This window comes from Mastigoproctus giganteus, chromosome 10 (genome assembly GCF_048544385.1).
Source record: "Mastigoproctus giganteus isolate SK-2022 chromosome 10, ASM4854438v1, whole genome shotgun sequence".
In the NCBI taxonomy this organism is placed as follows: domain Eukaryota; kingdom Metazoa; phylum Arthropoda; class Arachnida; order Uropygi; family Thelyphonidae; genus Mastigoproctus; species Mastigoproctus giganteus.
The window spans coordinates 166,502,170-166,526,747 of NC_143584.1; the positions used below are offsets into that span (position 1 = coordinate 166,502,170).

The window sequence follows — 24,578 nt, forward strand, 5'->3', positions numbered from 1 at the left end:
ATACATGATACACCATCAGGCATCTCTCATATTGTGGAGTTATACTTCATAACTGTTTTGCCATCATTGCATCACTCGGGTACCCACCCACCGAAGAAGGGCCAAATAGCCCTGAAACGGTGCCGTCTGGGTGGTGGTATCCATCTGAGAATAAGTAACATTAGTCTTCTCCTTAGGTGAAGCGTTACTTATTCGAAGTAGTGCAATATCATGGCAACTCGTTGTGAAGGTATTCACAATATGAGATATAACTTAAAACGATGCCGTTTTATTAATAATCTGATTTATTCAGATACAGCTATGTATTCCTGATGCATTTGCACTATATTTATACATAGTCTAGACTCCTTCATAGCTTGAGGCTTATGCCCTAAACGCTTGAGTCTAAATACATGATACACCATCAGGCATCTCTCATATTGTGGAGTTATACTTCATAACTGTTTTGCCATCATTGCATCACTCGGGTACCTACCCACCCACCGAAGAAGGGCCAAATAGCCCTGAAACGGTGCCGTCTGGGTGGTGGTATCCATCTGAGAATAAGTAACATTAGTCTTCTCCTTAGGTGAAGCGTTACTTATTCGAAGTAGTGCAATATCATGGCAACTCGTTGTGAAGGTATTCACAATATGAGATATAACTTAAAACGATGCCGTTTTATTAATAATCTGATTTATTCAGATACAGCTATGTATTCCTGATGCATTTGCACTATATTTATACATAGTTAATTTAATTTGTGTTTGGTACATAATTTAGTTTGGTTCGGTTTGTGTTTGGTATGGTATTTTAGTTTGGATCGGTTTGTGTTTGGTATTTTCATGTCTTATTCATCCCCCCCCATACGTATTCTAGTATGCAGTTTACCAGGATTTGAAATGGTTGTGTCTACAGTATGTGTAAGAATGTCTGTTCATTTGGTCATTCTGTTTCACACATCTCTTCACTGATGGGAACATAAAGTTCAAAACAGTTCTAGGAAAAGTGGCAGCTTCTTTCCATATATTAGATCAACAGTCATCAATTCATGACCTGATTATTTGGTGTCCATGATTTAGTGGGTCTTGATCTCTCGGCTTATCCAAAATATATTTAATTGAGAAATAAGGAAGTGTGACAGAGAAAGAGTCTTGAACATGACAAATTTAAATCAAGAAACATGATGAGAGAACAAGAGTTGAATTGTTTAAGAATAAGAATGTTTATGAATGTTTAGTGATAGGGTTATTATAGCTGCATGCAAAATTTCAATTTAAATTGTTTAGGACTTTTGTATATGATAAAAAGAAATAACCTGCTAAAAGGGATGCTCTCGATGCAGCAGAACACTGATCAAATCAGTGATAAGGAAGTGAAAGGGCTTAGTACTGAGAATCACTCAGCGTTTTTCTTTGAAAAGATTAGCATGTTTAATTTCTGAGGTTTTCTTCTGTGGGTTCATTCCTGTGGGAAACAGGAATGAGAGTTCATCATTCCTGTTTCCTCTCTAGCATAGTGCACTTCAGCTATGATATTAGGTTACGTGTGGACATCTTGGAGGAAGGATTCTCAAAAGAAGCATCTTCAGTAAGTGTATATGTATTAGTTTATTGTAACCTTTACTTATTAATTAAATTATAATAACTCCTGGAAATTCTCATTTGTATCAGATGAACTTTTATTTTATTTCGCATATTTTGAATCGTAACGATGAGAAACTCATACATTGAATTACAGAGAATCTTCAGTATATCTAAGCATGTGTAATATTAATATAGTTCTAATAACTATGTGCATAAATGGAAAACTTCTCTGCAGTATTTTTATTTATTATTATTTTTAATATATTTTATTTTATTTAATATTCAATTTTTTCTCATTTTCTCATATTCACAATATGAAATATAATTAAAACAATGCCGTTTTTAACTACATTTTTAGAGTTTGCTGCATATGATATGCTGCTTTTGCATAAATTTGTGCATCGTCAAATTCTTTCACAGCCTGAGGCTTAAACCTTAAAAGTGCTTCAGTCTAATTCACTATCGCGCATTTCTCATATTATGGAATTATACTTCATAGCTGTTTTGTCATCATCGCTTCACCAGGGTACCTACCCACTGAAGGAGGGCCAAATAGCCCTGAAATGGTCCCAGGGGGAGCCTAATGCTGCCCAGAGTGTCCAAGAATAGATAACAACAGTCTTTTCTACTGGGGAAGCGTTGCCTATTCAAGGAGTTTGAGTTTTTTAAGCGGTGTGAGTTGAAGGAGTTACTGTCCCTTTCATTCTTCTACACTGTTTCTTTTCCTCTTCCATTCTCACTGTTACTTTCCCTCTACTATTTTGCTTTTCTAAGTCTAATAGGGACAAGTGGATAGTAGATTTATTATCCCATACATATACAAACAGGCCTCAAAATGGTGCTGTCTGGGTGGTGCTCACTGAGAATAAGTAACAGTAGTCTTCTCTACTAGAGAAGCGTTACTTATTCAAAGTAGTGCAATATCATGGCAACTTTGTGAAGGTATTCACAATATGAGATATAACTAAAACGATACCCTCTTTAGCTTTTTTAGACTTGCTGCATACTAATATGCTGCATTTGCACAAACTTGTGCATTATTCAATTTTTTAAAATTGATTATTTGATTTATTTATTTATTATTATTGAATTTAATATTTAGTTTTTTTATTTATTATTATTCAATGTTTAGTTTTAGAGAAAAATAAAAGATGTGACGGAATCTATGTATTTATCACTTTTTTTGTGGGAGATAAGCTCAGAAAAGATCAATAATGTAGCCCTACTGCAATCAAAGATTGTGCACTTTTATTTACTGTTAAGTGCTGCATAATATTTAAGAAATAAAGGATATTCTAAGCAATTTAATGATAATGTTTTTGTTCATTTTATGTACATACTTTGGTAATTTTTGATTGGAATATTTGGCACACTTCAACTTTATTGAGTTGTTACAACAACTTGTTAGCATATATCTCTTAAATATTATTTTTGTAACAGTTTAAAAATAAATATTTATTTCTGTTTTTCCCTCCCTCAGATAGCAATGAATGGCAACAGAAAAGGGCATCCTGTCCATGAAAAATTTCATTATAATACTGACACGGACAAGAGTAAATGTACTATTTGTAAAATGGACTTGAAGGGAAAACATTCAGAAAACTTACTGAGCCATTTAAAAAAAGAAAGCGAAGTCTTTACAGCTACCTACTATTATAAAATTTGTTACATTTAGTGTTAGAAAAACTGTATCGGTTGAAATATCTGCAGAAATAGTTAAAGATGCATGCATGGAATTAGTGACTGTAAATGGTTGACCATTTTCTCCGCTTGAAGACTCAGGATTCCAAAAATTACTGGACCCAATTGTTATGGGACTCTGTAGTAAACTTCAGATAAATTGTCAAAATATTCAAGATGAGATAAGCAGACGAGCTAATCATTTGCAGAAAGAACTTACAGGTGTTTTGAAGGGCAGATAAAAACACACAACCATATTTTAAAATGGTTGTGTGTTTTTGATTGTGATGGTCTGACAATGATGGGAAAATGATACTTGCATCAGTTAGCAGAGAAGAGGTAATATATTCAGTGACATCACCTGTGAGTTGCTGTTGAATAAGATGAGTATTTCATACCTAGCTCAATAAGATTGAGGGGATTTCCATTTTGTGCACGGGCTGACATGAGGAATACTTAATGTGTGTAAACTGCAAAGTATTGGAAAGTGGCCAATGCCAAGAGGGTCATCCAGGGCTGTCCAGTCTATGTTTGGATATATGATAGGAGAGCAAATGGATAAATATATTGCTAAGGTTATTCCAGTGGGAAATATACATGTATATAGGAACTGCTATTAAGTATGATGAGATTTTGTGTATCAGTGAGTGATGCTCATTAAAACCACCCAAAATAAAGATTTGAGGAGGTAGATTTGACAAATCTTTATTTGGTGGAATATATAGGGATACAAGCATAAGTGTGAGGCCAACGTTTAAGCATAAAACTAGTACTCCAATTGAAGGGATGTGTCTAGATGGGATTTTTGATTTTATTAAGATGGTCTTGCGACTATGACAGCATTTGCTGTGTTCCTGCAACTTACAAGAGACAGACCTGCAGGATTACAATGGCTGATTAATTCTCAAGTGATGCATTACAAGTATAACCTATAGAAATAGTGACATTCCTATTTTCTGCTGTCCATTATTAATTTTACTTCAGCTACTTTTCTTGATAAAAATATGCTGTTTTTGCAATTTGTGCTATAAAATTTAAAATGAAAATATCTGAGTTGTCTCAGTCTTTTTGTTGATAAGTGATATTTTTAGTTAACCAGTAATGTACGAATTAGCATTGTTTTGTTTCTGCAAACAATATTTTTGCATTCATTTAACAACAAGAACCAAAAAACATGTAAACATCAGCCTAACTACAATATATTTTAAATCACTCATTAAGTATAATTAGGAAATTATGTTACGTGGGGATTTTACATTGGCCACATTTTGGAGGGTAATGTATTTCTGTGTATTACACTTAGCACTGTACCAACTCTATGCAAAATTTGTAGTTAACACTGATGTTGGCCTGTCACACTGTAAATGTGAGGATATGTTGTAACATCATAGTTTGCAACTTTTGAAAAGTGGCTCATTGTATGTAAAGTACTTGCTTCTGATATGTGGTCTTAATGGTTGCTGGTTAATTTTCAGGTATTCTGGAGTATATTTTTACAGTTAATTTATGCATTCTGCCCCCATTCATACAATTCATTTAAAAGCATAAGCTGTATTTGAAAGGTTTATAAGGCGATTGGTATTTTAAAATATTTAAGATGGAAGAGTGTGACAAATCTCCCAAGGAGAGGAAATATCAACTAGCCAAAGAACAAAGACAGTGTCGGTTGCAGGATTGTTAAACTACATGGATAATGGATAAGAACTTCAAATGAATACTAAATGTTGTTTCTCTAGCCGTAGCTGCCTCATAATTTGCTCTTCCAAATTTGAAAGAGCAAATTATCAGCCAGCCAACTACAGCTAAAAAAGTAGCTGAGTATGCCAGAGAGAACTACAATTCAGAAATTCTAATCAAGCAAAATTAAGTAAATAGAAACTGGAATAAGAAGCTAAAAATTGTGAAGAAACAATTATCAAACAGTACAATTATGGTCCAATGACAGCCATTTGCAAGTTCTGTAATTGAAAAGATTTTCTTCCAGAAAGACCTAGATAAAAATTGGCATTCAGATCAGCATTTCGAGAAGTGAGCAAATATCAAACCCAGGTTCACCACATCATAAAAATTTCAGAGAAAAAAAATTATATCTTACAATGATGCTATGCTAATTTGTTTAAATGGATACAAAAATTGCTAATATACCTGGCACAGGACTATATTGTTTTAAAATTTGTGATCTGGTTTATCACTGAAGTTTTTCATGTTCATCCTAGTGATGATGATGCTTGGAAATTGTGCAGTTCTACATGCTTGATTACACAGAAGATTCTGAGGAACATCTTTTATACCAGAAAATAATCAATTCTGCAGCAACTTAAATACCATAAAAGCCCAAATATTTATGTGTATCATAAATATCCATGATTACCAGACACACTGTGCCATGTGTCTGGTTGGGTTATGTGACGTTCAATGAGCCTCACAGTACATGAAGCACTTACTTAAGGCAAGTGCTTCATGTACTGTGAGATACCATTGTAACTGGTTTAGTCAATTACAATGGTAACAATGCAGATTATATTGAAGAGATTTTATTGTGAGTACAGAGTGACAGAAATTTTTCAGCATATTGCTACTTTTTTTTTTTGTTCATGCAATTTTTATTTTTCCTTTCAATAATAATACTATTTGGAATCATAATTGGAAGAGCATGACAAATCCCCAAAGGATGGAAAGGGAAAAGCCACTAAATAAAGAATGAAGGCAACACTGGTTGAGCCATCAAAATCCAAGAAGTTATCAATGCCAGAAGTAGAAAGTTCAGAGAAAACATTACAATTTACAATAGTACTATATCATTTCCTCTTGAAGTAGATATGAGTTATTGATTGGTTGGTTGTTTAATGACAAATTAGCAGCTTAGGCGATGATGTGCCAAATCAAAAAAAAAAAAAAAAAAAAAAAAACATCAACAAATACGTTTGAAGCCTATAAACAGGTAAGCACATCCAAAAGTAACAAATAAATATCAAAATAATATAAAAAGACTAATTAAAATATATCTAATCTATATAACAACCTAAAAATTTAAAAACATCATTAGACATATTGTCTCTGTCATCTTAGTCTGGCTGACTGTAAACAGTTCAGCCAGACTAATAACCCTGTATCAGTCACACAAAAATTCAAAATTAAAATTCTTCTGTACAGGCAAAAATTTGAAAAATAAGCAAAAAATAATTCAAAATGTTCATTTTTTTTTGACGATACCTATAATTTTAATATTTTCTGAATATAACTGTGAAAAATCCATTTTCTATATTAAAAAACACATACTTTTCATTAATTGTTATAAATTAAAACTAGCTTTAGACATGTCGGAAAGCATTACCAAATTTAAAAACTGCACCCTTCAAACCCATTCTTTGATTTTAGAAGCATGTCACTAACAAGAGTGCTTGCTGCAAGAAATGTGAAGTATGTGCATAAACAGTTTCATTCCAAATTATGCATCAATGTCACACGAAGCCAGAGGGAGGGTGTTACTGATTGGAGGAAAGTGTGTGGCAGTGAAGCAAAATTACTACCAATATTCCCTTCATAATTAACAGACATTTCTGGAATTTTCTGTAAAACAATTCAAGGAAAACATTTTCAACAACAGTTATTAGGAATTTCATCTGGATGAAGTAGATGAAGCACAAAATGCTGCATTCTATAATGAATAGAACAACAGTTAAAACAGTGTTGTGAGGGTGAATGACTAAAGGACCTCCCACGTGTTCTCACAAATAGGAAGGTCATCTGCCTTCAGCAAAAAGGAGTGTGTCAGATGACCATGGAGCCAAGCAAGAACAAATTCTACTCTTTGGACCATGTGTATAGACATGAGTTGTCATTCCTTGATTACAGACTTAATTGGCTTTAGTTTGTTTGCAGCCTGTCCATGCCAAGAACCTTGCCAAGTATTACTTGTGTATAGTCTGTATATGGGACTGATAGGCAACAGTTATTCAAGTAGAGTGGTGATTTAGCAGCAGTATCTGCTAGATCATTTCCTCTGATCCTAATGTGGCATGGAATCCAGCAGAATCAGGTGTCAAATTCAGATTTAAAGAGACAGTATATAGCATATAATGAAATTGGACAGGACTGGATTACATCTGATCACTGATAAAGCTCGTAACACACTTGTTGAATTGGTGTCTATCATATATCTTTGGAAATGGCTAATATTTATATAATCCAGGGCTAGTTCTACCGCATGCAACTCTGCTGTATATGTGTACTTTATTGTGGAATCTGACTGGATACCACTTTGTAGTTTTTGATTGCTGGAATACAGATAGTAGTGTAGCAGCCTTAACCCAGACAGATCTTGAGGGAGAAGTCACAGGTTGGAAGACCACCATGCTAGGGTAGAGGAAATTTACGTGATGATTAGGAAATATTGCCTACTATCACACCTAGTTCACTTGACAGCCCTTAGATTTGAATACCAAATGGTTCATTGGCAGTCTGATGAGTGTTGTACAGATTTTCCAATCGTGACTCAAAAACTGATGTCATGTGGAATGGTCAGACAAGGATTTCAATTTGAAAGTGAACTGAACAACTTATGTTGGGGGGTGGGGGGGTTCATTTGCTTCAATATAACGGCTTTGGTTAGGAAATATGTGAAATGTGAATGGCCTGAATATAAATCACCAAAGTGTGCTCTCTCTCTCTCTCTCTCTCTCTCTCTAGAAAAAGCATATATCTGAGAACAACAATCAAGTTTAGGATCAGAAGAGCTCAGTAGAGTACATCAATCTCCACTTAATGAAGGATAGGAAAGGTCACAAAGTTTTTGTTGTTGTTGTGGTATTTTCTGGTGCAAGGGCTACATAGGCCATATTGCGCCTCCCAAATTAATTGAGTCAGATATGATAACTGCACGGGGAGCAGTTAGAAACCGTCATACATTTGAATTTGTTTTAAGAAGAGAAAGAATTCAGAGAGATTTGCTTCTTTACCTACGATGCTATTGAGAGACAGAGGTTGTTGCAGATCTGAAATGATACTGAAAGACGTTCGTCGGGTATTATTGAACAAGCTACATTCAAGAAGTATATGTTTTATTGTAAGTGGTTGCGAGCAGTACGCACACTGTGGAGGATCATTTCCCGTAAGCAGGTAGAGATGTGTGAGGTGAGTATGACCTATTCGGGTTCTGGCAAAGATTACTTTTTTTTTTCTATTTTTACGAAGGCTAGATGTCCATACTTGTAGTTCAGGTTTCAGTTCAAATAACTTATTTGCTTGCCTTTTCCACAGAAGTGTTCATTGTTCCCTACATCTTCTACATACATTGTGTCTGCAATGAGAATATGGGAGTGGATCATTTGTTGAGGCTATATTGGAGGTATGCATTGCAACATCATCTGCACATTCATTTCCTGGAATACCACTGTGACCTGGGATCCAAAAGAAGACAACAGTTTGCTGATGTTCATGAAGACGTATCAGCCCATGTTTTATGAGGTTTAATAAAGGATTGCAAGGTGTGGAACTGCTTTTCAAAGCTAAAAGAGCATTCTGTGAATAAGTATATATTATGCTTTTATTTATTGACAGGAGTGAGTTCTTTTTCAGGGCAAGTTGATGGCATGGAGCTCCGCAACATAACTGCTGCATTCGGCTGGAAGTGACACTGAGACAGTTGTATTCAGGAAAACAACAGCTGCACCTACTTGACTGTTTGACTTTGAACTATCAGTGTAGATTTTAGTAAAGTGGGGATACTTTTGTGTGTGAGCAAAACATAGTTGTTGGATATTAATATTTGCTATAGAACCTTTACCCCATTGCTCAAAGTATTTATCACAACAAAGTGTGAAGTTAGTCCATGGAGGATCCTGATCTTTTGATTCTCTGAGGATATTATCAAGTTTAATGTTCCAGCTTTCTGGATTTGCATTAGATTCTGCAGTCTGATACCAGTCGGCTGAATTGTTGAGGGTTTATTTGCATAGTGAGTTTTCCACCGAGGATCATGCAGTAGTGGCCAAACAGAATGAGTAGGCAGGCTTTTAATTTTAGCTGAGTAGTTCATCAACAACATCTTTCTTCTGATGCTAAGTGGAGATTCATGAGTTTCAACATAAAGACTTTGAACTGGCGATGTTCTGTATGCACCTAGAGCTATCCTAAGAGAAGAATGTTGGATGGGTACAAGGCGGGCTAAGGTGCTCTCCCTAGCTGAGTCAAACAGGTGCCCTATAATCTAGCCGAGATCTAATTAGGGACTTATATAAGTGGAGCAGAGTATAATGATCTGCACCCCAAGATGTACTGGAGATAACCCGGAGTATGTTCATTTTCTTTGTGCAAGTGGTTCTTAGATATTTGATGTGCTCCTGGAAGTCTAACTTCTTATCAAAAATTAGCCCTAGGAGGCAAATACTGATTGGTAGAGGATGATTGGCCAAGTGCAACTCAAGTTCAGGATGTATTCTGTGCTTAGTGCAGAAATGTATGGCTGTAGATTTGTGGCTTGACAGATTGTACCCATTTTGTGCCATCCATAATTCAATGTTATTAATGGATATTTGTAGATGCCTCTCAATATAGTTCATATTCTGAGAATGACAGGATATGGTAAGATCATCTGCACAGAGATACGAGTCAACCATGTTTGGAATGCTGTTTATGATGTTGTTTATTCGTATTGCAAACAGAGTGGTGCTAAGAACAGAGCCTTGTGGGACTCCTCCTCTTTCTTCTTGTACGTATGTTTGAGATAAAACCTGCCGGTACCTAACTTGGAAAGATCTGTGCTGAAGGAAGCTTTGAATAAAATATGGTAAATGGCTTCTCATACGAATAGAATGGAGATCTCTTAGGATACTGTAGTGCCATATGGTATAAAAGGCCTTCTCTATATCGAGGCATATCATGACGAGATGTTGGTTTCTGATGAGTGCATTTCTTATGTTTGATTCAGCTTTTGTAATGAGATCTAGGGAAGATCTATTCTTTCCAAAGTCAAACTGATTATGTTTTGGGATTCAAGGTACCACCAGGTGAGTAGATGGTGAACCATTTTCTCCCAAGTCTTACTCAGGCAGCTGGTTAGAGAAATTGGTCTATAGCTGTTAGGAATCAAATGATCTTTTCCAGGTTTAGGTATGGCTATTACATAAGAATGTCTCCAGAAAGTGGGGAATATATGTTCTGAGAATATCCTATTGTAAAAGTTTAGCAATGACAATAGTGATTTCTGATTGAGGTGTGGAAGCATTATATCTACAATATAAATAGCTCTCCTGGCCCTGATGGGCCAGGAGAGCTGTTTCTTGAGGTATATATAGATTCTTTCAGTTCAGATATTGTGAGTGGTTGGTTATAGGGTAAAGGACATTTAGTTTTGAAGTTCAGCTTTAATTTTTTGAAAAGATGGTTGATATGCAGATGAGGCAGACAATTCACAGAACACCATTCCTAAGGCATTTCAGATACTAACAGCTGCAAAAGCAGCTGTTAGTATCTGCATTGTGATATGATTGGAGACAATGTCAATAACAGAAGACGCTATGATGTCTTCATCAAAAGATACATGACTGTTAAATTTCGTCCAGTTTGCGTTGGAAAATTTCCATTTTGATTTTGTTTCAGTTTGTTTGGAATGCATGGTTTGAATACTACAGATCAGCAGATAGTCATCACTGTATAGAGGATTGTCATGTACTGCCCACTCTATAGTTAGGAAGAGGATCGGAGAGCAAATTGAGAGCTCTATTGCACTGGTTGACCCAGTAGGAAAATGGATGCAAGTGGGTAAGCCAGTATTCAATAGTGTCAAATTCTCTCTCTCAAGTAAAATTTTAATTAGTTCACCATGTCCGCCTGAGACCAGAGAACCCCATAATGGATGATGTCCATTAATATCTCCTAATAAACAAATAGGAGATGGTAACTGAGAAATAAGATTTACCAGTTGCTGAATTGTACATGATTGGTTCGGTGGAAGATAAATTGAGACCAGTGTTAGAGTGATACCAATTACTACATGTGTCGCAACCGCTTCCAATTGTGTTTGCAATGGAATGCATCTGGAGGGGACTCTTGAGTCCAAGATTATGGCTGCCTCCTCCATGGGGGCTGTTAGTATCAGATCTACCTTGTCTGAAGATAGTATAATTTTTGACAGAAATGGATATTTTTGTTGTTAAATTTGTTTCTTGTAAGCATATGGCAGCAGGATTGTAATGGTGAATTAGTTCACAGATATCATCAATATTATTGCAAAAACCTCTCCAATTCCATCGTATGATTTGTTCCATTATTTGGTAATGATACCTGTAAGGTATCATTATCAAATAATGGAACAAATCATACGATAATCATAGGGATTCAGTATGTATAGTTTATTAGGCAGTACAAGTACCAAAATGTAATGGAAGTAGATGTTATTGAGCTGAAAGTGACAATTAGGTTTCTAGTGGGTATTAGATTCCCATCCCTAAGCACAATTTTTTTTTGTACAGCTGTTACTTCTTGTGGCTTTGGTTCAAAATGGATTTCTTCTTATGACACTTCAAGAAAATTTCATTCGGAGATCACAAAATGAATTAAGAGTCTGATTGGGGCTAATTCAATCAGAATTCCTTCAATAGAAGTGTCTTGAAGAAGCTGTTCTGAATGCTTATCACTTTTTGGTTTCTATGAATAGGTCACCAAATGTATCTATTTAACTGATTAAGGAAGACTGCTAGAGATTTAAAACCCTTCTGGATAAAGAATGGTGACATCTTTCCTATGGGCTTTTATCTAGTGGAATGGATTATCAGAATTATGTGGCGTAGGTCCTGATATTTTCTTGGTTTCTGGGTTACCATCACTGTTACAGTGATGGTATTAATGTCAACCTTGTTGTTTTATGCTAGGCACTGTGTTAGGATCCTAAAAGCAGAATTCAGATTATCAATATTCGTTAGAAATTTATTTTCTTTTTGATGTTCATGCTCTTCATCCACTACCCTCTAGTGGGTGCCCAAAGCAATGCCCACTACCTGGCAAGCAATATATATGATAGGGAATTGGATATAGGGCTACCCAGGCACCATACTTGCACTCTGCCAGCCAGAATCATGTCCTTGAGACCATGAGGGCTGGGGTGTGGCATTGACATGGTTAAACCTTGAAGGCAAACCCACTAGCCCACTGATCCTGGGCCTCCCAAAACCTCCAGTCTTGCCAAAACAGAGGCCAAACATGATCAATATCTGTGGTGTTAGCCTGGAATCTAGGCCATGAGCACTGGATTGCACTGATGCTGATGTGAATGACTAGCTGCATCACTGGAAGAATTTGCACAATGAAATAATTTAGTATCTCCCATCAATAACTTATAAATCCTGTTTATACCTCCTCCAGCTGGAATCTTGTCCTTTGGACCACGAGAGTAGGGGTATGGCATTGAAATGGTTGACCCTTGATACACTACATAGGATTTAAAAAAAAAAAAAAAAAAATTCTTGTTTATTATAGACTAGTATAAAAATAGTGCCCATGAAATGTAACATTGATTTTTACTGTTTTGTGTGCATGTGTAGTTTTTTTTTTTGAAGGAGAAGCTATTCCTTTTTTAAAATTTTTACAAATATGTTTTGTCAATGAGAACAATAATCACAGTTAAAAATAATCCAAAAATAATATTTTTGGATAATATATACATTGCAATCTGAAACAGTGATTTCATTTTTGTAGGAGAATAAAAGAATATGACTAACTGCTGGTTAATAATGTATTATCTAAAAATGTAATTTAAGATTTCATAGGGAGGGGGGATAAGAAAAAAAGAGTATTACCTGATCCAATGCTCTTCCCATAATTTATATTCACTATGCACAGCAGGAGATGCAGGAGCAGTATTGTGATCTTGCCTAGCTTTACTCATAGCCAGTTCATAAGCACCTTGAGCTTGTTCAAAGAAACCTTGTTGTTCATATGCAATAGCTATATTTGTCTCATTACATTTAGCTCTTTTTTGCCACAGTCCAGCCCACATATCATCTTCTTTTAGGAATGAGTACATTTCTGATAAAGCATCTAAAGTTTCATTCTGAGGAGATGTAACTGGTTCAAACTCATAGCATTCAGCAGCTGCTGCAGCTCTTGATTTCAACTGTGGTCCAACACCTTTTTCAAAGAACAATTGTTCTAATAGCAAGGTAGCTCTGTGAGCATGATTATGTGACTTTCCCAAATACTAAAATCAGAGGGAAAAAAAAAAAAAAAGAAAAGAAAAAGATGAAGTCTGACAAAAGAATAATTACACAATTCTATAAATCCTAAAACTATGGTGACAGAGGAATAATAAATTTTAATTAAAATATGACACATTAAATGGTTATTATTCCTAGACTCTAGGTTACTGTTCTAAAATAACTGCTTAAGTGACATAATTTAGAGCCACTTTTAGTGGTGACAGTTTCTCATTAACAAATTAACTAACTATTTACTAATTTGGCAATCAATTTTTTAGGACAATTTTAAAATGGTATGTGGAACTCAGATACAAGACTGCAGAATAAAGATACTTCTGTGTTAAAAAACTGTTTAACTGTGAAAAAACTTTTTTTTGAACATTAAATACCAGTAAAAGACATCTTGTATTTCAATACATCTCTGTGAACCTTCTTCTAGATGAAAAACCATTTATCTCATGGGTTACAGAATCATTCTTGCCAACAAAGAACAGTGAAGTATGTGTTAAAAGCACTCCTGGGTTGAAAATGGTGATTGGGATACCTGGTGGTAGTGTTGTGATGTCACTCAGTGGGTGGTGGCTGTGAGTTGGCCAGATTGTTTCTGTTTGGCAACCATCCTCACAGATCTTCTAGGACAGGTGAAGTTGGCTGAGTACTGTGGCCAGCCTGATACAGGAGGAATCTCTCAGGTAGAATGCTGGTTGCAAGGCTGACTGATGGACAATAGTAGTAGTAATTAGCTTGGATGAGCAGGCATCTGAAAAGGGAAGACAACTGTGGTGAAATGGTGGTTGGGAAGATGGGAGCACTTGGGGTCCTCAAATGGAGCAGGAGAAGAAGATATTAACTGGGGTGGGTTTTGTTAGAGGTAGTCTGTATGGTGAAAGCTCCTTTGCAGTTCCTTCTCTTCTGGTAGGGTTGTCTGCCTGAAGTTCTGGGGGTCTCTTGTGAAGAACTGGATTTTTTGCTGATACAGTAAATGCTTGTTATAACACTCCTACTTATAGCTGTATCCTGCTTTTAATGTTCTTTTCTTCTGGTCCCATTATCAATCCTACATAGTATTTTTCATTTTTTAATGGCTATGGCACTCCTGTTAAAGGCAGTTTTTTTAAGGTCATTAGAAAGAGAATGGAGAGAGCAAATGGTTATATCCAGAATTAGTCCTTTAAATCTAGATATAACCCTCCTTTTTCTTGATTTTTGACTTTGGGAAAGGGATGACAGATATTGAATCCTAAGAATCATTAATTATGCAATTTTGTTTTACATCACAGAAAACATTTCCAGTACTGGTGATATTTATTTTATATTTAACTGAAACCTTTGAAGGTATACAATGATGAACAGAAAGACTTGGTGTTCTAGCTATTCTTCATCGTATACATGTGCCCGCCTCAGTTTTTTTTTAAATTTAACATTGTCCACCTTGCTAGTACAGTAATCAGTTTTTTTTTAATATGCTCAACATTGCATCAATAAATTTCATTAATGACAACATTATGATTATTAGTTAATATTACATTTATTTTTAGAAGTTGTTGTTGTTGTTGGTATGAAAATTTCACGACACAAGGGCAACTGTGGCCAATATGTGTCTGTCAGCGTCATTACGTTCATTTTAATGATTTAGGATGGATATATCAGAGTGCATTTATTATTCCTAGATGTTTAATATATATAAAGAGCTCACTTAGGTTTGCTTTGTCACCAAGTACATGAGAGAGGGTTAGAGGAGCTTGCAAGTTTGCTAATGATTGGAAGGATGTGGCTCGAACGGCTGAATATGAGGGACAATCAATCAGGATATGCCTTACTGTAAGTTGTATCTGACAGACAGAGCAGAGCGGTGGATCTTCTCTTAAAAGTAAATGTTTCTGAGTAAGGAAGGTATGTCCAATGCGCAGTCTTGTTAATATAACTTCCTCCTGTCTATTTGTACGTGAGCTAGAATTCCCCAAACATAGATCTTTTTTTATTCTGCGAAGTTTATTGCACGATTGGTCCCTCCAAAGTTGTTTCCAGATGGAAGTATATTTGGTACGAAATACATCCCTATAATCTGTAAATTGTACAAACTGAAAGTTATCGTGTATATTAAGATCTGGATTTTTTGCGGCTTGGTCTGCATGATTATTTCCTAGAATTCCAGCATGGCTGGGAATCCAACAGATAGACACTTGTTTTCTTGCTTTATGAAAAATTCCGAGTTGTTTTTTGATATGCTGAATCAAGGAATTTGAGGAATGTTTGCTGTTCTGCAAAGCTGCTACTGCACTAAGGGAGTCAGTATAGATTAGAGCAGGTAGAAGTTGATGCTGGGTAATATCATCCAGTGCTAGTTTAATAGCATATAATTCTGCTGTGAAAATACTGCAAGCATGAGGCAAGGAGACAGATATAATATATTCCGGTAAAACTACTGCGGCGCCTACTGAGTTGTTCGATTTTGAACCATCTGTGTAAATCTGATGACTGTTTCTATTTTCAAAACTGTGCAGTGCATGAAGCTTCTGTATAACGATTGGAGAGATCTCTTTTTTATTCCTGTTTGTAAGATGTGATATGGATAATGGCACAGTCGGAATCCAAGGAGGTTCTGAGTTTATATCTACTGCAGAAATGTTCTGGAAATGTATTTCCCAAACTTGAGCTAAGTGTCTGAGGCGCAGTCCTACTGGTTTATTTTCATTTGGCTTGTGATCATAATTACTCGTCCATGGTGGATTGTGAATAATGGACCAATTTGGATGTGATGGCTGACTGTATATTTTTGCCGCATACATGCACAGTAAATAATCTCGTCGAAGATTCAGCGGGGGTTCCGAAGCATCTGCATACAGGCTGTAGATTGGTGAAGTTCTAAATGCTCCTAGAGCTATGCGGAGAGCATTATGGTGAATGGTATCTAGACGACGTAAGATGCTCCTTCTTGCTGAAGCATATACAGGAGATCCATAGTCTAAACGAGATCTAATCAAAGTTTTATATAATAGTAATAATGTGGACCTGTCGGCTCCCCAGGCCATTGAAGATACTGTGCGCAAGATGTTAAGTTTTAAGAGGCAACTAGTTCGAAGTCTTAGTATATTTCCTGAAAGTTTAGTTTTCTATCTATTGTTAAGCCCAAAAAGGAGAAATTTTGAACAACAGGTAGAGCAATTTTATTTAAGTATAAGACCGGTTCAGGATGAAGACCACGCATTTTACAGAAGTGTATAACAACAGATTTTTTCTCAGATATTCTATAGCCATTATTTTGAGTCCATACTTCTATTTTGTTTATGAATAATTGCAGCTGTCGTTCAATTGTGTTCATGCTTTGTGATTGAAATGAAATGGAAAGATCATCTGCATACATATATATTTGCAATGATGGGGGTATAACCTTTGTGATATTGTTCACCCGCAGTGCAAACAGGGTTGCACTTAATACTGAGCCCTGGGGAACCCCTTCCTGTTGTATATAGATTGTAGATAAACAGCCTTTGTATCGTACCTGAAATGTTCTGTCAGCAAGAAATTTTTCTATAAATTGTGGAAGTTGTCCTCTGTATCCTATTTGAAATAGATCTCGTAGAATTCCGAATCTCCATGTTGTGTCAAAGGCTTTTTCAAGATCTAGATTTACCATCACCATATGCTGCTTTCTTATAAATGAGTTTCTAATATTTGTTTCCACTTTGACATGTAGGTCAAGTGTTGATCTATTTTTCCTAAATCCAAATTGGTGGGGTGATAAAACATTCTCTTTTTCCAGCAACCACGTAAGTCTATTATGCACCATTCGTTCAAGGATTTTTCCCAAGCAGCTGGTCAGTGAAATCGGGCGATAATTATATGTATAGGAAGGATCTTTTCCGGGTTTGGGAAATGCAAGGACAATTGCATGCCGCCATATGGATGGATACAGGTTGTTCAGAAAAATTCTATTATATAGTGCTAGCAGGATTTCCAGACAATCAGAGTTTAGGTGTTGTATCATAGTATAATAAATGCCATCGGGACCTGGTGCGCTATTTGGTAATTTTGTAATGGTTGTAAGTAATTCCTCTTTTAGAAATGGTAGATTATAAGAATGAGATATCTTGGTAGAGAAATTCAATTTACTCCGTTCAGCTTGCTCTTTATATTTTTGAAAGTCAGTGCTGTAGCTTGTAACTGCTGATATGGAAGCGAAAGATTCAGCCAAAATTTCTGATATCTGATCTGCTTGAAAAACGTCCTGCCCTTTCCAATGGAAGATTGGAGATTGTGTGATTGGATATCTTCCACTTAAAATCCGAATTTTTTTCCACACCAAACCAGGATTCGAGTTCCTAGTAAGTGTAGAAGCGAACACGATCCAAGACTTTCTTTGCTTTTTTCCGAATTCTCCTTGCTTCAGCTTTGGCTTTTTTATATGCAATTAAATTGGCGGTAGTTGGGTATTGACGGAATCTATTCCATGCTCGATTTTGTTTTGTTTTTGCTGTTGCACATTCTGCATTCCACCAAGAGTTGTACCGTGCCTGCCTTGCCTTACTTATTTGAGGTATTGTAGCTTTGGAAGCTTCTAGCAGTTGATCATTGATATATAAGACAGCATCATCTATTGGCAGGGTTTCTATTAATTGCTTATCCAGTTTGATTAATTGCATATATTTACTCCAATTAGCTTTTTTAAAATTCCATATTGTTCTCGTTCCTTCTGTAGGAGTTGATTGTGTCTGTATGGAACATACTATCGGAAAATGATCACTGTTGTAAGGATCATTCAACGCGAACCATTCTATACTAGGATAAATTGATGGAGAACATATTGTTAAGTCTATTGCAGAGGTGATACCTGTAGACAAACTGATATAAGTGTGAGATCCGGTATTCAGTAAATTCAGTTGTTGATCATCTATGAGAGTTTCGATTATGTTACCTCTATTGTCTGTGTGAGTAGATCCCCACAAATGATGATGGGCATTCATATCTCCCATAAGGCAGTAGGGAGGTTGGAGCTGCATAGTAAGATCATTTAATTCCGATCTGGAGAGGGGGATATTTGGTGGAAGATAAATGGACGAGATTGTGATAGAAATTCCGATGGCTATTCTTACTGCTACTGCTTCTAAGTTGGTTCTTAATGTTGTTTGCTTAGCTGGTATATGAGTATTTACCAAAATTGCCACTCCTCCTTTGGCAGTTCTGTTATCATTCCTGTCTCTCCGGAAAAGTGTATAATTTTGAAATGTGGGTGAAGATTGAGGTGTTAGATGGGTCTCCTGAAGGCAAATGCAGGCCGGTTTATACTGCTGAATTATATCTTTTATTTCATCCAATTTTCCACGTAAACCACGACAGTTCCACTGTATAATAATATGTTGCATTATTTAGGTCTCGGGACGATTTGCTGAATCTGACTGCGCTTTTGAGTTTTTCCGTTTATCATATTTGGGTCTATCTTTCTTCGGAAAATTAGGACGAGGTGTATCAATATCTTCTGCAGGGTGTAGTTCTAGTATGTTCTCTCTCTGTTCATCAGTGTCCATTTGATCTATATTTGTTTGTTTCTGTTCACACGGTTTATTAGATGATGTTTGCTTTGTTTTTGAAGATTTTACTTCTGATTTCTGCTTTCCAGGCATGGAAGTATCCTGCTCTTTACCACTGGATGTTTCTTGTGAAACTGTTTTTGTCATCAATATTACTTTACTCCAGTCTATAATGTGATTTAGAGGTATTACTACCTCCGTTTGAGTGGCTATAGTTTGCTGTCGTTTCACTGCTGAAGCATAGGAACGTGAAGGTTTGGTTGCAAGTATCTGTTTTCTTGCTTCCGGATAAGACACTTTATTTTCTACTTTGTATTTTTGAATTTGCTTTCCCAATACCCACATTTCGCATGTCTTCGAAAAAGCAGGATGATTTTCGTGACAATTGGGACAGAGTGGTGTAGTGGATGTGCAGTTTGCTTGATTGTTTTCTTTTGATCCACAGAGTGGACAGATGGGATCACTGCGACATGTCGCCTGAGAGTGTCCGTATCGCTGACAGTTGTAACACCTTATTGGATTTGGTATATATGGTCGGATTTTGCAATTTAAATATCCTGCTTTAACTGAATGGGGAAAAGAAGGATTGTTAAATGTGAGAATTACTGATCGGGTTGGAATGAGAATTCCGTCTTTCTTCATCATTATCCTCCTAACATGTATTACTTGTTGTTCTGTTAGCTCGCTCAGTAGTTCTTCCTCTGAAACAGTCAAAAGGTCCCATTCAGTAATAACACCTTTCGATGTATTCAGGGAATTATGTGGGGTAATTTCAACTGGTAGTCCTGCAAAAGTTTTCATTTGTAGTAATTTTTCCGATTGATGACTTAATGAGGTTTCTACTAAGAGATCACCTGATTGTAATCGTTTTATCATTTTTGGTGATCCAACCATGGACTCTATAGTCTTCTGAATTAAGAAAGGGGATAATTTTCCCACGGGTTGTGATGATAACGAATGTATCACCAAAAAAAAAGGGACAGTAGGCTGAGAGCTGTTGATTTTCATTCTCTTAGCCTGAGACATGTTCAGCTGTAAGTCGTCACATTTATTGGAGTTAGCTTTCTCCAATCTTGTGTTATTAGTATTTTGGTCCATTTTCAACTCCTTTTAGTCCTGGGTGATGTATTTTCACCCAGGTCCAGCCCCGCCACGGGGAGGCAGGAGTAGTGCCACCAAGTGACCAAGCGAGTAAAATAGAAGGTTAGTACACAGAAAAATTAAGAAAGGTTACATTCCTTTCTGAAACTTCTTCCTTATACTTTAAGAAAGAGAACTTTTATTATATATTTGAATAACGGAAGAAAAAACGTGTGAACTTAAAGTGAAAAGCTTATCTCTCTAATATAATCGCAATAGAATTCGCAGGGAAGATCGCTTGGCCTCAAGATTCGCTTGGCACCCGGGGCCATTTTTAGAAGTGAAAAATGATGTGAGGAAGCAAGCATGCAAGCTTACAGTATCAGCCAAAAATAAAATAAAAAATTAATTAAATAAAAATAATAAATAATAAACCACTTCTGCATATTCCCTCTAATAATTTGTCCAATCCCTCCTTAAATTAATTTAAACTACCCAGTTAGACAATACCAGATGGAAGTTTGTTCCAACAACAATCGATTAGTCGTCTCAAGCTGAGAACACATTTTTGAACATCTATCCTATAACCATCCTTTTAAAATTTATGTAACCTAAAGTGTGTTGTCCAAGAAAGAATAAAAATGACAAGTTTATCACATTTACATGATAATACTCAAGATATGCTGAGTTTAATTTAATAAAATCTTTTTAAAACATTTTCATTATTTTAAGAGAAAATAAGGTTAAAAGTACCAAAAAAGCAAGTTTAGTGCATTAGGTGTGTGGGTTTTCAACTTAACATAAACCACTGCTTCATAAACTGCAAAACAAAAAAAAAAATAAATAAATAAATAAATAAAAAATAAAATTAAAATAAATTAAATCAATGTTCTTATTAAAGTACTGAAGAAAAATAGAAAAGCCTCCAAAAGAAGCATGGGGAGTCATGATAAAATCTTTCTCATTCTCACAGTGATCTTTGAGACCATTTCCTCTAAAAGAGAGGTGAGGAGTCCTGCTCATAATTATCTCATTCTCATATTGCTTTTTGGGACCAGTCCCTTTGAAAGTGTTACAGTGGGAGCTTACTGTACCATGGAATGCTATGTCACGCAGTACACACGTAAGTAATATGTATGGGATAATTCAAAAAGTGGATACACTTTCATATGTTTATTGTGAAGTAATCAGTGTGGCTACAACTGTGTATTATGCATCAATTGTTAGAAACACACTCAAAGTTTGATTCAAATTGGTGCAGGAAAGTGTTTTGCTCATTTGCTGCCAGGGATGACCTTGTTATGAAAATGGTGACCCCACAAAAAAAAAAAAAAAAAGACATTCTGCATCCTCCAGTTTGTGAAGATGAACTGTGTGACCGTAGCAATAATGGAAAGTGAAGAAAGAAAGCAAATTTATATAGCAACAGCAAAAAAAAAAAAAAAAAAAAAAAAGCCAACACTTACCTGCCTACTCCCCTTAACTGTCCATCTAGTATTTCCTTGAATTTAATCAAACTACTCACCTACACTATACCAGATGAGAGTTTGTTGCAACAATCAATCACCTGGCTGAAGGCAAATTTCCAAACATCCAACCACAACCATCCTTCATTTTTTAGAATTTATAACCCCTCATGAGTAGTCCAAACAAGAGGAAGGATTCATCAGCACTGAGCTTATTCAATCCATTCAGGGCCTTAAACTTCTCAAATCAGATTTCTTTGCAGGTGCCTAGTCTCCAGATGCTGAAATTTTCAAAACCAAAGCCTTTTCCTAGTAAGAACATCCTTTTGCTCCCAACATCAATCTTGCTTCTGTTCTCTGCAACCAATCCACATCTTTCCTAAAATGAGGTTTCCAGACCTGTATGCCTTGATGCCTCACTTTAGAAAGGATGTGGATCTGTTGGATTATTCCATTGCCTTATGCAATGGGATAATCACCACCTTATCCCTGTTGGCAAAATTCCTGTATATCATTGCCAAAACCACATGTGCTGTCCTGCTCAGAGAACTTCCTATTTGAATGCACAATTACCCATCTTCCCCAGGGCTTTTTCATTCTCCACTGCTTGAGTTTGTACCACACAACTGGGATCACTGCTCTCACATTATGAAGAACCTCGAATTTTTCAATATTTAACTTCAATTGTCACTTTTCAGCCTATCTGCCTAGTTTTTCCAGATCCTGTTGCAATAGCATACCTGGATTAATATCATTAACCACCCTACCAACCTTTTATCTTCTACAAATGTGCCTTTAATACACCTGGATAGATCCCATCCACCCAAGGTGTGATTTTTATGTTTAGCTTCAATTTCTCCTACACTTTCCTCTCAGTTATCACAATTTCTCTTCATACTTTCCTCTCAGTTATCGTAAGATCCTTCATTTTCACACTGGAATTTGACTCACTTCTGGCACCCTGTCCCTAAAAATTCCTCATGTGCAAATGTAGATGAAAAATAGCATTTTGCATCTAAAGTTTGTCCAGGAGGAACTGAACAAATTTTAGTGGGAATGGTTGTGTGAATTTTATTTATTTATTTTTATTATTATTATTTTTTTGGCTGATGCTACATAAGCTTATACGCTTGTTATCTTGCATCACATGCCTCTATTACTATTAAGTTTGTCTGCAGTCTGAGCAGGATTATCAACAGCTAATCCATTCATATCTAGTGTAGAAATGTGATTCAACTCCTTCCTTCCTTCTGTTTAGCATTAGTAGAGGCATTTGATGCAAGAAAGCAAGCTTATGCAGCATCAGCCAAAAAAAAAAAAATAAATAAATAAATAAATAAAAAATAACCACTTCCACTTCACCCCTCTGTTTGTTCGAAATACCAGTCCAGCTGAGCCTTAAACTTATTTAGGCTATCAACTTCCACGACAAGGGATGGAAGTCTATTCCACCAACCAACCACGCGCTGGCTAAAGGCAAATTTCCGCACGTCTATCCTACATGTCTTTTCTCAATTTGAATTTATGCCCTCTCAGGTGATTATTCTGAGCAAGAGGAAGAATCCCCTTCAGCACTGAGCATGCTCAAACCATTCAAGGCTTTATACACCTCTATCAGATCACCTCGCCGGTGCCTAGTCGCCAGACATTGTAATTTGCAAAACATAAGCCTTTCTTCGTAAGAGCACCCCTTTGTTCCATTCACTAATCTTGGTGCCCTTCTCTGTACTCGTTCCAGCATCTCTACATCCTTCTTGAAATGAGGCCTCCAGACCTGTATACAGTACTCTAGGTGTGGTCTGACCATTGCCTTATACAAGGGAATAATCACCTCCTTATCCCTGCTAGAAAAATTCCTATATATCATCGACAATACACCATGAGCTACTCTTGCAGCCCGTCTGCACTGCTCAGAGAATTTCATATCTGCCTGCACAACACCCCCAGGTCCCTTTCATTCTCTACCACTGTCAGTGTGGTACCACAGAGTTGATACGTTGCTCTGGGGTTGCTGTTTCCCATATGTAGTACTTTACATTTGTCAATGTTAAACTTCATTTGCCACCTCTCAGCCCATCTGCTCAACCTTTATAGATCCTGTTGCAGTAGCATAGTGTCAGTAGTGTCCTTGACAACCCTGCCAACCTTCGTATCGTCTGCAAACTTGGACATTAAGCTTGATATACCATCTTCAATATCATTTATAAATACAGAAAACAATAATGGACCCGATACTGAGCCCTGAGGGACTCCACTAATAACATTAGTCCACGATGAGCAGTGTCCATTGATTACCACTCTCTGTCTTCTCCTCCTCAACCATCCCTTTATCCATAGCAGCAATTTGTCTCCAATGCCACACTGCTCCAATTTGTGCAGCAGTCTTCCATGTGCAACAGTATCAAAAGCCTTTCTAAGATCCAAGTATATAATATCAAAGTTATTCCCTGCATCCAGTTCTTTTGTGACTGCATCATAGTATCCAATCAAATTGGTCAGGCAAGACTTCCCCTTAACAAAACCATGCTGTGTCTGAGCTATAACTGAAGTCTTGTCTAAATGATCCTGCAGTGCTTCTTTAACCAGTGCCTCCATTAATTTTCCTGGAACAGAAGTTAAGCTCACAGGTCTATAATTACTTGTGTCAGCCTTTGATCCTCCTTTGTGAATTGGGGTTACATTTGCACATCTCAAGTCTGTGGGTACCTCCCCTGAGTCCAAGGAGAGCTCTCATAATTATGGCTAAGGGTTTGCTTACTTTCTTTGCTGCCTCCTTTAATATAACTGGATAGATCCTATCCACCCCAGGTGCCTTTCTTGCATTTATCTTCAACAATTTCTCCTCCACTTTACTCTCAGTTATTACAAGATTCTCTAGCTTACTGCCAGAGATGAATACACCTCTGGCATTCCCCTCGCTGAATAACTCCTCATGTGTGAATGTCGATGCAAAATATTCAATCAGTTTGTTAGCTACCTGTGCAGGATCATCAACAGTTGACCCATCGATATCAAGTGGACCAATCTGATTCATCCCCTTCCTTCTGGGGTTTACATAAGTAAAGA

General features: G+C 36.5%; 1 protein-coding gene across 6 annotated transcripts in view; it reads right to left on the reverse strand.

The window, feature by feature from the left end:
• The window catches only part of Nipped-A (Transcription-associated protein Nipped-A), a 1,216,281-nt gene that overhangs the window by 329,131 nt on the left and 862,572 nt on the right, over positions 1–24,578 (reverse strand). For all 6 annotated transcript variants that reach the window (XM_090382460.1, XM_090382459.1, XM_090382462.1 and 3 more), the window contains one exon: positions 13,040–13,440. In XM_090382460.1, coding sequence (XP_090238586.1) covers positions 13,040–13,440 — 401 coding nt within the window. The remainder of the gene's footprint in view (positions 1–13,039; positions 13,441–24,578) is intronic.